Here is a 17126-nt window from a genome sequence, read left to right on the forward strand (position 1 = left end):
TAGTCGCCAGCGGCAGCTTCTGTGGCAGGTTTGGTCAGGAGGTCTCAGGGTAGATCTGCCCTTTTCCCACATCTGAGGCATCTGGCTCCCTTTTAAGATGTAGTATGCTCTACAGGTTCAGGGCGATGAATGCACTTAGGCCCAGAACTGCTACTTAACCCCTTCAGTTCTAGAGGGAGTGGTTTACTAATCTATTTTTCTGGATAAAATACTATATAAATGTTAGCTGTTAAGTAGTAGCCTACACTACTGATTTCAGGGGGTCCCTTGTTCAATTATTATTATAGACTGATACCTTAGTAATCTGCCAAAGGTGAATACCAAGTCTGAAGTCTTCTAGTTGGGGTATACTTTAGGCTCTGTGGTAACCTTCAATACTCAGGTCACTTAAACACTTGGTTGGATGACCTTGAGCCTGTGTCAAACAAAACCACTTCAGATTCACCATTAAAATTACATAGTACAGTGGTCACTGTTGAAAAATAGCTCCTCCACAGAATTTCTCTCTCTTTGTGACTAGTTGTGGGTAAATGCTTATTATATATTGATGGCTGACTACTGTACTTTTAATGACTTAAAAGTATATCATCTCATGTAATTAAAGAGTTTTCACTCTTGTTTAAAATGGACATTATTTACATATATTAATATCTTAATAGATTATGGTTTTTTTTAAAATTTGTTTTTAATCTCAAGGTGTGCTAATAGCCCAGGAATTTCACCTGATAAAGTTTTGATTGCTGTTGCACAACAGAATAACGAATATGTCGTAGGTACAACTTCTGTATGATTATTAAGTTGACATTTGTGGTATAATTTTGCTAATTACTATACAGATATATCCTTCCCTTGGTTGCTTACGTCCTTCCATATAAACTTGATGGTGAATCTCCTTCTTTACCAGACACAGCCTTCCTCCATTTAATATACAGTTACTTTTTGTAGAGTTGGTCATACTTACTTAAAAAAACACCACCACCAAGAGTGGAATACTTGTTTTTCAAAAAGACAACACAGTAACAGAAAATATTATGTGGGCGTTGAAAAGAGAGTTGAGAACAAAAAGGGCGGTTTAATTTTGAAGTTGCCCAACTTTTGAAAAGCATAATTTTCAAATCACATTTTTAAAAATATATATTATTTGATTGAAGTAGTACCTAAGAAGACCCAGTCATGGATTACGGCAGTCTTGTGCTAGGTATCATACAAACAAAGAACAAAAAGACAGGCGGTTATACTCAGGTACCTCACTATTAGTGAGAGACACGGAGAGAACTGATTGAAAAATACCCAACAGAATCATTTTTTGTTTGAAAGTGCTGCATCAGCTAAATCAAAATAGTTTGCAGGAATGTATTGATTTCATTTTTATGGAAAATTATAGAAATGTTTCATTTTGATAAGGTTGTTTTGATACTATCAACATTTTTGGTTACTGTTTTAACTTAATATATAATTACCAGTATATTATATCCTTGTCTTTATCAAAATGAAACATTTCAATAAGGTCAAAAGGACACTTTTTGGAATATTTCATTTTGCAAATAATGCCGCAATGTCACAATAGGGGATGAAACCAAATTCAGAAATCTCAGAATTTTTCATGGGACATAAAATCTATCTTTTCATCAGCTTTAGACAGGGCAGAGCTGTAGAATTAGGACCAGTTCTCAAAACAAATGTCCATGAACTTAGATCAGAGGTTTGATGCCAAGGTTTGGCTTTTGTTTTCAAATCCAGTAGCTCTCTCCTCATTCACTTCACCAATAGTCAGTACATTGTGTGAAAATATTGTGGCATGTTGTGCTATTTGATGCTTTCCTGTGCATCCCAGACACTGTCATGTGTCTCTACTGCTCTGGGAGACAAAATACACTTTTTTCTTTCCCTTACTTAAAGGCATGGCAGTTGGTAGACAAGAACTATTGCTATAGCACCAGAGTTTAGAGTGTTACTGTCCCTCCCCTTCTCCCTCCCACACAATTATGTAATGCTGCTAAACATGGGTGAAATATTGACCCCTTTGAAGTCACGGGAGATTTGACATTGACTTCAATAGGGCCCAGATTTCACCCATTGTGTTTCCAGAACTCTCTGCAGGCTATGTCCTCAGCTCGTATAAATTGGCATAGTTCCACTGAGTCAATGGAGCTACCCTAATTTAAAACAGCTGATGAGAGGGCCCTTACATCCCAGATGCACATTTCCTAATGGTTTCTCTGCGATCAATTTTATACGGTCCCTGATCGGCAGAGTTAAAGCCCCAGTTGAAGTCGCAGTCCCTTTTCTTTTTTGTCTTTGGGGAGCCTGCAAGCATCTTCTTGAAGATCCAGACAACAGCACTCCTTTCACCATTTCCCGAGTACTGTGTCTGGAAGCCGAAGCTGTAGATTGCAACACATCTCCAGGAGGTGTTCTCCTGTGTGTAACACAGGAGTGTTCCTTTAGTAAAGAGGCCTACAAGTGGCGCTGCTTCACCTGATGTTTATGGGGCCCAAACTCCTGATGTCTGGTATACAGGACCGTATTATTTAATAGACCTGTGGGGCCTGAGCACAGAGATTTTGGAGACACTGTTTTTGTGATGCAGCACCATCATGGGAAAACAGACACAAAGAGCCTGAAACACTTTCCAAGCAGAATATATGTAGCACTGCAGTAGAGTAGGCCATTCTAACACTAAAATTGTAGCTACATGCCAGCTGATACATGGGTGGGAGGATGACAGACAAGCTAGGGGAATGAACTGCAGAGGTGGCCCTTGGAAAAGAAAGGGTGGTATCCTTATCATCATGTTGCAACATTTGATCTAAAGGTTAAGTGTTGAGGGTAAGGGGTCACAATAGTGACTGGGGGCTGGACAACACTGTGGATCCTGTGCATGCTGGTTGTATGCTCCCAGTAACTTTTCCTTATTTGCTCTCTCCCCAGGACAATCAGAGTGCATGTTCATCCTACTACCCCATCAACTATTAGCATTAATTATCTCCAATCAATGGTTCTCTCCTGCTTCCCCTTTAAATTATGGTAAGTTCTAGGTAGTGTATATGGATGAACACTCATGCTCCAGGGAGGTTTCTGTGCCCTTGATGGAAGTTGTTATGGACCTTTTAAGGTTAACAGGATGCTTTTAAAGGAGGTGGTTCCCAATATTTTGTTCTCTTTTCATTTGGACTTTGATTACCACAACGGCGTCACCAGTCCTTTTCCTCTTCTCTTCATACACCTCTGAGTATGCCATGTGTGCTACTTCCTCAGTGGTACTTGTCATTTCTGTAACATACACATAAGGTTGACTTGCCTTCCAGGATGTTGTGGATCCTACTGTGCTTCTCACCGTTGTTTGGTTTAGCTTTGGGAGAAATGCTGCTTGCCCTTCTCTTCCTACTGCCTCACTACTGAAAACGAAAGTTCCTGGAGCTTACTACTTACTACACACCATCATGCCAAGCAAGAAAATGATTCCATTCAGTATTGCAATATGATGGGGCAAGTATCAATATTCATGGAATGTGTCAGGAATTTTACACGGAAATTTTGTAGGTGACCCTTCTGCAGATTTCTTCAGACTATTTCTAAAGCCAGTGTAGCACACACCCAACTTTGCAGAATTCTTTTACCATTATATCTAGCCCACAACTGTGTCTGATTAGATACAGCTTTTGCTTCCTTTACATTATTAACCAGAAATATTGCCCAGTGAATGTGTTCTTTCACATCAAACACATGCCCTTTGCTTTCACAGCATAAGTGTAGCAATTCAATTCTACCAGCAATATACTTTCTAAAATCCATGACATGACTCAGACATTTGGGCCAAGGAAATAGGTGAAATGGGCCAAACTACAGAAAACAGTTCACAAATGAAGACTTTTCTTCTTAAATATGCAGTATTAACTGGATCCCATTAGTCACAAGGGCAATTAGTGCACAGTGCATTTCACTTTCTATTCTTAGCAATCATGAAAGTATATAGTGAAGTCATGCATTAGACTTCTGCCAACTACATGAGTTTGGCTCCCTTCTGAAGCTCACCTGAATATAAAAGAGGAAGAAAGATCCAATTGCAATGGAAACCAGGAAGCAATCCTCTCCTGCCCTCTTCCACCTCCCCAAGAGCACCTCTCCATGTAACCTTTGCCTTCTCAGTGAAAATAAATAAATTAGCATTAAGTTGAAGCTGTCATTGGAGCAGATGGTATGGCTATATTCCACTTAGACACATGTGGCGGGCCTGTGCTCAGGCTAAGGGACTGTTTAATGGTGAGGTCGATGTTCAGGATCGGGCTGCAGCCCCAGCTCTGGGACCCTCCCACTTCACAGAGTCCTAGATCCCGGCTCCAGCCTGAGCCCAAACATCTACACCGCAATTAAACAGCTCTTTAGCCTGAGCCCTACGAGCTGGAGTTAGCTGGCACAAGCCAGCTGCGGCTCTTTAATTGCAGCATAGACATACCTCCAAAAGTTGTGATCATGTCCACAATGACTGAATTTTTGGTCCTGATTCTGATATCCTTTACACCAACGTAATACCATTATAACTCCATTAAAATGAATAACGTTAAACACTTGTGTAAGCGAAATCAGTGGAAAACGGGTATAAGAGAAATCAAAATCAAGCCGGATGAGACTGTGCTTTTCCATTCCATGCTCAAGCTTTGCCCAGTGCAATTTTTAACAGGCACTAGTTTGCAGAGACATATTTGTTTGTCTTAAGCTCACCCTATGATAAGCAGCCTATCTGCAAATGTGTTACCATATTAAACCATCTTTCTAAATTAGTGGCTGACACGATGTTGCAATAAGCTGCATCATACAGGTGAATTTTAAAATTAGAGCACAATAAAGGAACACTATAAAAGAGACATTTTCTCTTTATACATCATATTATGTCCGCCACTTTCATGTTCTGCTTGAGATACATAAAGAAGGTAATTGTATTTTAATACACCATATTTACAAATGTGAGATGTTAAAATGTCTTCTAGCATTTCTTCCCTTGGTTAGTGATAAAAATTATCTATTCATTGGGAGAGAATTGATGCTATTCGTTAAAAACCCTACTGTGTAAATTGCTATTTAGGCATTTCTTGAAAAGTGGATTTTTGACACAGTGGTCCATTATCGTTTCTACAGAATGTTTAACGTCTCTCTCTTATAAATCCTGTTCAATTTCTGGTTCATTGGTCTGATACATAGCACCATTAGAGTCCATTGTATCTATCCTGCAGTCACAAAACCACATTAAGGACCGGTATCTGATTTTCAAAGTATAATAGTATAAGTCATCTGTCCTGATGAATTAGCTTCCCTGTGCACACATGCATGCACAGTAATTGAGTTTTTAAGCTATGGTCTCTCGCTTTTCTTCTGTGATCAGAATTGAGCCCTAAAAGTCTGTGTGATAAAGAACCCTTATGGATTTTTTTTTTTTTTTTGGCTGAAAACGTTACTGTGCCTATGTAGCCATTTATCTTTTACACATTAAGAACTCAGATGAGGCGGTTAAATTTTTAGTACTCTGGGAATTGACTGGATTGAAATCACTCAAGACTGAAGCACTTTGCGTAACAAAAGCCAATGGGAAGCATGGGCAGCCACAGTTCACACACTGCCTTGCTGACGTGCCTGAGCTGTGGTGTGAGAGGCTGTGCAGATACAGCCGTCCGCCTCTTTGCTGAGACAGCCTGCCAAGGGCCCAGCTAGACTTCTGCCAATTACATGAGTTTGGCTCCCTTCTGAAGCTCACCTGAATATAAAAGAGGAAGAAAGATCCAATTGCAATGGAAACCAGGAAGCAATCCTCTCCTGCCCTCTTCCACCTCCCCAAGAGCACCTCTCCATGTAACCTTTGCCTTCTCAGTGAAAATGAATAAATTAGCATTAAGTTGAAGCTGTCATTGGAGCAGATGGTATGGCTATATTCCACTTAGACACATGTGGCGGGCCTGTGCTCAGGCTAAGGGACTGTGGTGGCTTCTGAGGTTAAAAATTAGGAATGGACTGTAGACTGACGTATAAGGCATGTGTGATTCATAAAGGCCATATTGTGGCATTAAGCCCAGGGCCTGGGCTGAGAGTGAGGCGTTTGCAGGAGTGGGCCCTGGTTCAGCGTAGGCACACCCTCCCCATATTTTGACTGACATGGCAGGCTCTCTGACCCAGCTCCTCAAAGGCATTTAGGCACCTATCTGCCTCTTTAGGTGCCTAATCCACCCCTTAGGCACCACTGACATTTTCAGAACTGATGCCCAGCTGCTACCTAATTATTTAGGATCCTACATCCCCTAGGTGCCCACGTTTCCACCAGTCAGCATTCACAAAGCTGGGTGACCCCTGACACCATCCCGTAGCTAACAAGCAGCTCAGAACCTCAGTTTAAGCCCTGGAGGTCCCAAAGCAGCATTCTCAAACCAGTGGCAGTCAGGTTTTGTAACAAGGTGGGGTGGGGTGGGGAGGGTGATGGGTCATTAGTAGTGCCTCCCTATTCAATGGGAGCATTCCTCCTTCCCTGACAAAGGGGCACCAGCAGCACCGTCTGCCCTGTCACTGCAACCCTCATCTTGGACTGGTGCAGAGGTGAGGCCCCAGACTGGGATGGGAGCATCAGTTTGAAAAGCAAGATGGCCCTGCATTCAACAGGCAGTGGTGGCTCCTGTACCGTGAGGCTGAGCCTGGCTCCCCACTCTGGGCATTGCAATCTGGTGCCCAGATTTGCAGCATCGCTCAGGTTTGGCCTGGCCACCCCTCCATCATAATAAAGGAGCAACCATCCAAAAGTGAGCAAGTGGCGCTGTGACAAGTTGCATAGGGTCTCAGTGTCACGTGGCCCCATGCACCATGGCACACCGCCCAGAGCAGGGAGCCAGGTCCAGCCCCGCAGGAGAGGAGATTGACTTGTATATGCATGTGTGGTTTTTCTGGGTCAGTGCAGGGTGGGCTCGCTCTCCAGCCCCATGTGAAAAGGCGCCACACATATTAAACATCACCCTGCCCCGCATTTACTCCACTACTGTCTCAAACTAGGCAGGGGAACGCCTATCTCAGCAGTGGAGCCCAATCCTGTAGACATGCTGTGAGCACAACTGAGAGCTGATACCTATCAGACCCTGCAACAGGAGGGCTGGATGCAGCCCATAGATGGCATGGAGGTCAACACAGCATCCATGCAAAAGATAGCCAAGGGCACAGTGAAATATAGGGTGAGCAAGAGACAGATATTGAGTGTAAGCAGGAGAGAGAGAGAGAGGGAGGTAGGGTGGTTTGACTGCTAGAGCAGCGGTACCTAACCAGAGTGCCTAACTCCAGGAGAGGGTTCAAGGATGAGGATCTTGAATGGAGGCAGGTACTGATTTCCAGCCCATCATCCCAGCACCACTGGTCAGAGACTTAGGTGCCCATGCTGCTTGCTCCTCTTCTCTCTCCTGTCCTTGCACGTCTCGACATTTCAATCCTGGCTAATTAGGCAGCTTCCTGTTTGGCTTGCTGGCTTCTAAGGATGCCTTTCTTAGGTGCCTTATGCTCCCCATACATTGTATGGGAACCTGGGCACTTAGCTTAGGGCTGGGGATTCCACTAGGCATCAGCTGACTGTGGGTTAGGCATTGCAGTGCTGCTGTGGAGCAAGGCCGAAGTACTTTTGAGGACTGAGCTTTTGTCTCTGCTCCCCCCTCCCCCGCCATTGGGTCAGCTAAACCAATTCCCTAGCAGCCTGATTTTCAAGACGAAGCACCTGCAGAGCCTAGTGAAGCCAATGGGATCTGAAAGGGTGCTATGCCTCTGAAAATCTGGCCCATATAAGATGCTTAGTACCCATTAAACACTAATTCACATGTAAGCAAAGGCCTTGTAAACACACAGTTTATGCACCTGAATTGCTCATGTGCATTAGTGATGGTGGGATCAGCTCCTAAGAATGCACACATAATATTTAATGTAGCTCTCAGCATAACTCTGCTCACAACGGTTTACACAGTGTTACTAGGTGAGAAAGCAGTGACCTACATTATTGATTAAATCACATGGAGCCAAATCCAAACCCTATTGAAATCAATGGGGAAGCTTTTATGGACCCTTAAACAAAGAAAAAAACATACACTGAAGATGGGTCAAGGATTATAGCTTAGTATGTGTCTTTTACATACTGTGTAAACCTAATTCTTCAAACTGTAGCACAAGCAATTGGAAGACATTATGTGATAATCATTGGCCAACATTCAGGTTTTAAATTGCTACCGCCCTTCAGTTATATGTGTTTGGGAGATACGTTCAATGTATAAGCTTTTCATTTTTAACCTACATAAAACTTCAATGGAAAAAACGATGATGATGTTTTTGAAGAGAGTATTTCAGACCCATTCTTAGACTATACATGCCAAGTTTCATCCTGCAGCGTCTTTGTAAGGCTGTGTTAAATAGTAGAATTTATAATGAAAAATACTGACAGGTTTAACTACAGCTTAATGACTGGCAAGGCTATAAACGAAAGAATAGAATGGGCTAGACCGAGAGAAGAAGGTTGTGAAAAAAGCAATGTGTTTCCTGTATAAAAGGAACGAGTGATGGTTAATTCCAAGAGAGAGGGAGAATGTGTGGGAGAAATTAAGAAGCTTCCTGAGTATTCACAGACACAATAAGCACAGATACTACGGGATTTTCTCTTATTGCTGTCCAACCTCCTGATAAAAAGGGACCTGGTAATGTAAAGTAAAAAGTATAGCAGAAGTCATTTTTCCATAGCTCATTCCATTATATTCCCATGCTCCAATTGTAGCAATTTTTTCTCCAACCCTGTCATGACATTGCTCTTTTTATTGTTTTATTTTTATTGGTTAGTCTCTAAGGTGCCACAAGTCCTCCTGTTCTTTTTGTGGATACAGATTAACACGGCTGCTACTCTGACACCTCTCTTTTTAGGAGCAGAATTTTTATAGTGGTTAAATTGGGGAGAAAGAACCAAATAAGGTAAGAACAAAATAGGTAAAAAGAAAAGGAGTACTTGTGGCACCTTAGAGACTAACCAATTTATTTGAGCATGAGCTTTCGTGAGCGAAAAGGAGTACTTGTGGCACCTTAGAGACTAACCAATTTATTTGAGCATGAGCTTTCGTGAGCGAAAAGGAGTACTTGTGGCACCTTAGAGACTAACCAATTTATTTGAGCATGAGCTTTCGTGAGCTGCTCACGAAAGCTCATGCTCAAATAAATTGGTTAGTCTCTAAGGTGCCACAAGTACTCCTTTTCTTTTTGCAAAGACAGACTAACACGGCTGTTACTCTGAAACAAAATAGGTGTTACACCATGGCCATTGCAAAAAAAACCCAAAAAACCTTTCTTCTGTTTTGAGTTAGTTTACTAGTAACGCTGGCATATCTCTGAGAAAGTTGTGGTGCTCTTGTATGGACTCTATGCTGCACTACAAAAATTCCAGTAACTTCACTGTGTGTTCTGCATGCTGAGGTAAGCAGGATCTGGACCAATATATCTTAATAATGTATGGTGCCCTGTGTTTTTGACTGACACAGTGCTAATATGAGCGAACAAAGAAGTTCCTTCCTGACTACTGTGACACCCCCCCCCCCATTCAACAAGGTACATAAACAAAAGCATAACTTAAAAGTTTGTGAAGTCAACGGGACTACTCACATTCTGAAAGTTAGGCATGTGTGTAAATAGCCTGTTGAAGTGAAACCAATACATCAGTAGTGTAAGTTAGACATTGCAGGCTAGATTCACAAAGGGACTTATATTTAGGTACACTGATGACTAGTGGACTTCACAACCCTGAGTGAGGTGCTCAGGCTCCCTATACATTGCATGGGGACAGCTAGGCACCTAAGAATGGGATTCACAAAAGCCAGCATGATGAGCAGAGAGGTGCCTAAGGTAGCCAATAGGAAATGGCAAGGAGAGGGGTGTGATCTACGTCCCTCCCCTCAAAGGGCTGGAAGGAGGTGCCTATTTCCACTTGGGATTTGCAGCCATGAATCCACTCCTGGAGTCAGGCACCTAAGCCATTTTTTGCAAGAATGATGTTGATGCTTCCCCTCCCCCCCCATTTTTATAACTTTTAGTCCAGGGGACAGGACACTCACCTAGTATGTGGGTGATGCTGGTTCAATTCCCTGCTTCTCCCTGATGTGGAGGAGTGATTTGAATTTGGGTCTTCCGCATTGCCGGAGTATGCCCTGACCACTGGGCTAAAAGTTATAAAGGGGCTGCCTTCACTCCCCCACCCCACCTGCGGTGCGCATCCCAGCCATAAGATTGGCTTTTTTCACATCTCTGACGTTAACATGTTTGGCCTGATCCTGCAAATCCCTACTCACAAGAGTAATTCCACTGTGGGTAATGGATTGTAGGCTCATTCATCATAACAACATTGCCTCTTAGTGTTCTTCTTCACAACAGATTAATGGGCTATTTCTTACTTTACCTGAAAATTCACTAGCTTCAATCAGCGTCACATGCAGAGAACAACTTCAGGATCAGGCCCATTACTGATTAAGGGCTTCGCCCAGCAAACACTCATGCAGATCTTTTGAGCAGGCCGGAAGACAACAATTCCATTTCATGACAACTTTCAGCATTTGTTTTCATTCTGCACTGGAATGAAATCAAAACCTTTTAAAGGTTTTTGCAAACTGCAATTGTGTTGAAATGCCTGTTTACAGTTAGAAAACGTCAGGTCTCTCTGACTTTCTCTCTCACATCCCCCTGAACTTGAGAAACTGTCCCATTGAAACCTTAGTCAAAACTGATATATTTTGGTTAGGACACAGTGGCATTCTCTGCAACTAAACATTTCATCAAAAAGTTTCCAAGCAGCTCTACTGAACTTTAAACGTGTGAATACTGCCCATTGACAGCAACGGCACTAGTCGTCCATAATACTAAGTGTATGTATGTCTGTAGGGTAGGGACCATAGTATGCTTAATGGCTTTCAAGCATAGTCAATAGAAAAAGTAATTAATCCCTGGTTCTTTATTTTTTCATTTATAATAATTTTGTAGTTTGGTGAGTGGTCAGTCATAAACATTTCAATTACACTATAGTGAATGATACATCATCAGTAACTCAGGCGTCCAAATATTGGGATAGATCCTTCCTAACTGTACTTTGTTGAAGTGCTTTGGAACATGGACATTCACTGAGGCGATAGTTGACTGAAAACAGTTTGCTGGCTGCACAAGAGGGTAAAGTACAGAACTGTAACATGTAGGAGATTCAGTTTCAAATAAATTAACCTTCCCTTATTCAATAATGTAATCCAGGGTCCACTGCAGCCTCCTTGGAGAAGGTATGTTACAAAGAGATAGCGCCTATTGGAAAGAAGAACAATGAGCCGTCCAGGCTAAATCAGCAGAAAGAACATTTAATAACAAACTGATTGCGAAGACCCATTGACTTGATGAATGGCAGATATTGTATAGAGTAGAAAAAGTCTCAAAGCGCATCATAGACATTGGTGACAGAGTTGAAAGCCTCTAGCAGTCTGCTTTTAACTTGTCTAGAGTGGCTTATTAACATGATAGATCTCTACACTGGTTCCAATCTCTCTTGTTTTCTCTCTGTCTTTGGTACAACCATTTCTAATGGCATGGCACCATTAACTACTGAATAATTTAATTCTGAAAATTAGAAGACATCAGAATTGTACTCGAATAGCCATTTCCTTTGCTTTTGAAAGGTTTGATAAGTTAGTTCATATATCCACTTTACTGCTTTCCAAATATTCTACTGATTCCTTTCCATGTTATTTCTAAGGCATTCATCAATAAGATGTGATTGCCAGCAATGGCACGTCATCATAGCTGATGGGGGAGTATCAGCAACATAATACTATTGTACAGGATAATAAGATTAACCTTTTATTTCAGTTTGCTGGTTCTGATTACTATAAGAAATCCGAGTTTTTCGTTTTTATCATCTTTGCTATAATTGTCTGATAATTTTTTTCAAAAGAAAAAAACCAGTTGCTGAATCATAAATGATGAGCACAACATCAGAAATCCTTCATTTCACAAAATCTTATAAAATGTATTTACTTTGGGAAAAACTCCCATCAGCAATTTTAAAATAATCACAATTTTTAAAACAAATAAAGTCACCCACCTCGGAGGGTACACACACACACACACACACGGACACCTCCGTCAACATGCTTCGACTTTACACTGCATTCTTCTGACACCGTTATTATTGTTTTATTTATACCTGCTCCCCCCTTTACTGCACATTCTAAACAAACAATAGACAATACTGTCCGGACTTAAAATATTATTTGTTTTTCCTTCCTTAAAACTGCAACGAAACAAGTCTGAACATTTGCAAAACATTCCTTTATTATTAGAAATAAATTATTTTGTATAAAAATTTGCATGCGTCAATCATTGCACTTATTTTAGCACAACCCAGGGCTTCAATTCAGTCAGTCATCACAAGAAACAAACTCATCTTCTTATACAAGTTCAACAATGTGGGACAGGAATGGAAATTCTCACAATCACAAAAAAGTACTTACAAGTATAACATCAGACATGGTTTATTTCAACAGCATTTTTTTTTTCACAAGCTAACATTTACTTCCTTTTGTGAGTAAACAGTTCAGAAGTTTGACATTCGGTCTGAAGTGTATAAAACTGAGCTTTTTCCTTCCCCACCCTTCCTGCTTTTGGCTCGTGGTTAATCTTTGTCCATTAAGAGACTGACTATTGATTCGATTGTAGTCTACAGCTCTTTCCAAGACCGAGGTTTTGGTGGTAGTAAATTCATTGTTTATTTTTTTTTATTTTCACATACTTCAGGTGCATTTCATTTCCCTGCTCAGTTTGCATGATTGCTGTAGCTGACATACGTTGTCTTGGTAGAGGAAGCTGCAAAGCAAAAAAGAAGAAGAAGAAAAGAAAAGAACAAAGTTACATTTCAGGTTTTGGAATCAACATAAAGCACTTTGTGTAGCAATAAGAACAGTTGTACTTGTGGCACCTTAGAGACTAACAAATTTATTAGAGCATAATAAATGTTGTGTGGTGTGTGGTTGCTGGTATTTGCTTCAGGTTGGGGGGCTGTCTGTAAGCAAGGACTGATCTGTCTCCCAAGATCTGTGAGAGTGAGGGATCAGACAGACCAGTCCTTGCTTTCAGACAGCCCCCCAACCTGAAGCAAATACTCACCAGCAACCACTCACCACACAACAAAAACACTAACCCAAGAACCTATCCTTGCAACAAAGTCCGATGCCAACTGTGTCCACATATTTATTCAAGTGACACCATCATAGGACCTAATCACATTAGCCATGCCATCAGGGGCTCATTCACCTCCACATCTACCAATGTGATAGATGCCATCATATGCCAGCAATGCCCCTCTGCCATGTACATTGGCCAAACCGGACAGTCTCTATGCAAAATAATAAATGGACACAAATCTGACATCAGGAATCATAACATGCAAAAACCGGTAGGAGAACACCTCAACCTCGCTGGCCACTCAGTAAAAAATTTAAGGGTGGCAATTTTGCAACAGAAAAGCTTCAAAAATAGACTCCAACGAGAAACTGCTGAGCTTGAATTGATATGCAAACTAGATACCATTAACTTGGGTTTGAATAGAGACTGGGAGTGGCTGGGTCATTACACATATTGAATCTATTTCCCTAAGTTAAGTATCTTCACACCTTCTTGTCAACTGTCTAAATGGGCCATCTTGATTATCACTATAAAAGTTTTTTTCTTCTGCTGATAATAGCTCATCTTAACTAATTAGTCTCTCACAGTTTGTATGGTAACTTCCAACTTATCTGTCTCTCTCTCTCTATATATATATATATCTATATCTTACTATATGTTCCATTCTATGCATCCAATGAAGTGGGCTGTAGCCCATGAAAGCTTATGCGCTAATAAATTTGTTAGTCTCTAAGGTGCCACAAGTACTCCTGTTCTTTTTGTGGATACGGACTAACACAGCTGCTACTCTGAAACCTGTGTAGCAATGAAATTAATTTAGTATTTAGTCAGCATTCAGCTGTATAATCAACTTCACCAAGGTTCCAATTCAAGAAATCACATGAGCATATTCTTGACTTGAACCATATGTTTAAGTGCTTTTCTAAATAGCTTGCTGGAAACAGGGCCCAAATACTGTGCTTTTGATGACATTTTATTTGTGTGTGCTTTAGGGGTAATATGATGGCTGCTGGGTGAGAAAAAGACACACAGCTCTTTATTCTACAAGCTATTCGGCATATTTCATATCTCTTCCTGGCTAGTTGTGTTTTTTTAAATATAGTGTGCTGTGCCTTAGTTTCAACATTTTATTTGGCTAATTTAAAAAAAAAACAAATTAGCAAAACAATTGCTGGCACATCTGGGGCTTGAGTCACGCTCCAATTTCCACTGACTGAGGCCGGCTAGGCATCCACTGGTGGAACGGAGACCTAGGAGGGAGTTACAGGCATACAAGACATCCACAACACCTGTTATATGAGGGGAAAGAGGCCAAAGGTGGCTGATGCAGCCCTGAAAGTGGCAATGCTGGCTGATGAAGGTATGTGACCAGCATCCTCAGGAGATGCTCTGACATAGAACATCTCTCTTCCAGGAAGTGTCCACAGGCATGTTTACTAGAAAGCTCAGACTGTACTTTAAAACTGCCCTCCTGTGGTGATATTCCTCAGGCAGATTAACAGTATCAACTGCACCACCCTTTCTTACAAGTGAATTTCCCCTTCCAGCAGATATTCTCCTGCTTGTTCAGAAAGGTGCAATATGTGAGGATGAGTCAACTCCTGGACTACTATTAAGGTAAAATGGTGACAAGTCACTGAACCTAAATATAGTACTGGGCATTTCTACATGGCAGCCACTGTCCCTTATTGTTGTTAGAGATGTAGCCAGTTCTCCATTACGTGTTCAGATAGAGTGGGCAGTGGTGGCTTCAGAGAGCCACCTGGAGCTCTCTGATCCCCAGCTGCATGGACCCAGCAGAACTTAGAGCAGTAGGGTGCTGACTGTATCTTCCACCACTGTTATAAAGTCTGTACGGCATCAGGTGCAGAGGGACTCGGCTTCAGCATACCCCTTTCTGCCTCTAGCCTGCCTCTGACATACTCCATTTACCCCAGTGGGTGGAGGCAGCTGGCAGCACAAAATGAACGTAGTGGTCTAGAGAATCTGGCCCATATAATTCTATACGCACGCCAATTTAAATCATGAGTAACTGCACTGACGTCACTTCTCCATAAGACTGCAATTCTCCAAAGACTTAGGCCACGAGTAGTCACATTGTCTTCATTTGGATGGCTCATATGCTTAAAGTTAAGTAGCGCAGGATCAGGCCTAAATCTATAACTCCATTGAGGTCAATGAAGTTACACCAGTGTAAACTGGTGTGAACTCAGAATCAAGGCTAACACAGTATCAATCAAGCTTTTTTGCTCTCTCTCTCTCTCTCTCTCTCTCTCTCTCAAGACAGTCCTTTGCTATGTTTTATTGGATAGAAATCCACTGATGTTTTTACATAACTGAAATAGGAAAAGAAATCCTCACACTGTCTAAACCTGACCTGGGAATCTGAAGGTGATGGTGGAAGAACAGAAATACAGAAGCAGGGAAATAAAATCTTCTCTGGGTATAAGCTTTCGTGGGTAAAACATCACTTCTTCAGATGAGGAAGTGGAGTTTTACCCATAAAAGCTTATGCCCAAATAAATCTGTTAGTCTTTAAGGTACCACCAGACTCTTTGTTTTTGCGGATACAGACTAACACTGCTACCCCCTGAATCTTCTCTGGCCCAATCCCCAGTTCCACTACATTATGTACAGAACCGTATTATTGTAAGATTTCTAGGGAATGTGACTCTAATCCTGCAGTTGCAGCTTTGGAAGATACCAGGGAACCAGCCCACGGAAATTCAAATAGGATTTGACTTTTTCCATTAGGATATTGGAATGCATAATCATGAGAACACACACATCAAAGAAACTGTCAAAGAGCTTGTTGTTTATCACCACACATACAGGTACCTCCAGTTTTGGAGTTTCAGAAGTATGACCCCTGGGAAGGTTTGGATCTGAGAAAATGAATGTGAATTCTAAAACTCAGCTCAGTGGAAACTGGCAAGCAAATTGTGTTGCTTACAAAAATAAGAGACCAGTGGCCATCCAAGTTCAAGAGAAGACTACTCTGAGCAGGTGCTGGGCAAGGCCTTCATATGACTCTGCCTAAGCATCAGAGTACCGCATTCCTGAGAGGAAATAGCCCTGCTTTTGGAGTACCAGGACTCTTTAAGCAAGTATAGGCAAATTCATGTTTTTTCAGAACTTTCGCATGGGACATGAGACTCCTTTGTGAGCTCGCTCTCATGCTCCCACAGCTGGATTGGTGAGGAGACTGTTCTCACTCTGCCCTGCATTCTCCCATCTGGGAATATACTAGGATTGCTGAAACTGGACCAATTTCTTTAGAACATAAAGTGATTTTTTTCGCAGTAAAACATGAGTAAATAAAGCACACGTACTCAAATTGGACAGGTTTCTTTTTTGTGTGTGGGAAAAGAAGTAATGTTGAATTATCTGCCAGTCTGAATACATAGCTTTGATGCATCTAGTGTTGGATGAGTCAAGAAGAAGAAAGTAAAAATCAATAAATAGGTGTATTCCTTACAGTATGACTTTGAAAATAAAATCAGATTTATTCCAAAGTATTCCCATGGAGGGTTTATATAGTAGTTCATACTGCCAGACTGGAAAAATCAGACCACTGGCATATTCAGCTTTTCTCTTTTTATTTGATTAATACCTTACATATCTATACAGTTTATGCTAATGAGCCTGCAGCTCCTGTTTGCAATTTAAGAGCCTCAACATCTAGTTTCTTGGTCTTTAAGACTGTGAACATTTCAGAGTTGTTGCATAGACCACACTCAGCAAGCTTATCTGGCCAGGGAGGGCAACAAATTTGACTTATCATGCTCCTGAAAATAGCCTTTTCAAGGCCCATTTATTACTCTGCTCTTGGAATGAGACAACAGAAGTAAACCAAAACAAAAGGATTTAGAATTGTATAGAAACACTATCATGAAATGTCCTGTACATATTTAAAATAGGTGACATAGTTG

The 17126-nt window shown here is 41.3% G+C and overlaps 1 protein-coding gene across 5 annotated transcripts in view; it reads right to left on the reverse strand.

The window, feature by feature from the left end:
• Positions 1 to 12019: 12019 nt before the first annotated feature.
• The window catches only part of GRM8 (glutamate metabotropic receptor 8), a 476081-nt gene continuing 470974 nt past the window's right edge, over positions 12020 to 17126 (reverse strand). For all 5 annotated transcript variants that reach the window (XM_084616845.1, XM_084616841.1, XM_084616843.1 and 2 more), the window contains one exon: positions 12020 to 12876. In XM_084616845.1, coding sequence (XP_084472971.1) covers positions 12827 to 12876 — 50 coding nt within the window. In that variant the 3' untranslated portion in view covers positions 12020 to 12826. The remainder of the gene's footprint in view (positions 12877 to 17126) is intronic.

The sequence above is a fragment of the Lepidochelys olivacea genome (assembly GCF_965140295.1).
Source record: "Lepidochelys olivacea isolate rLepOli2 genome assembly, chromosome: 1".
Taxonomy (NCBI): Eukaryota; Metazoa; Chordata; order Testudines; family Cheloniidae; genus Lepidochelys; species Lepidochelys olivacea.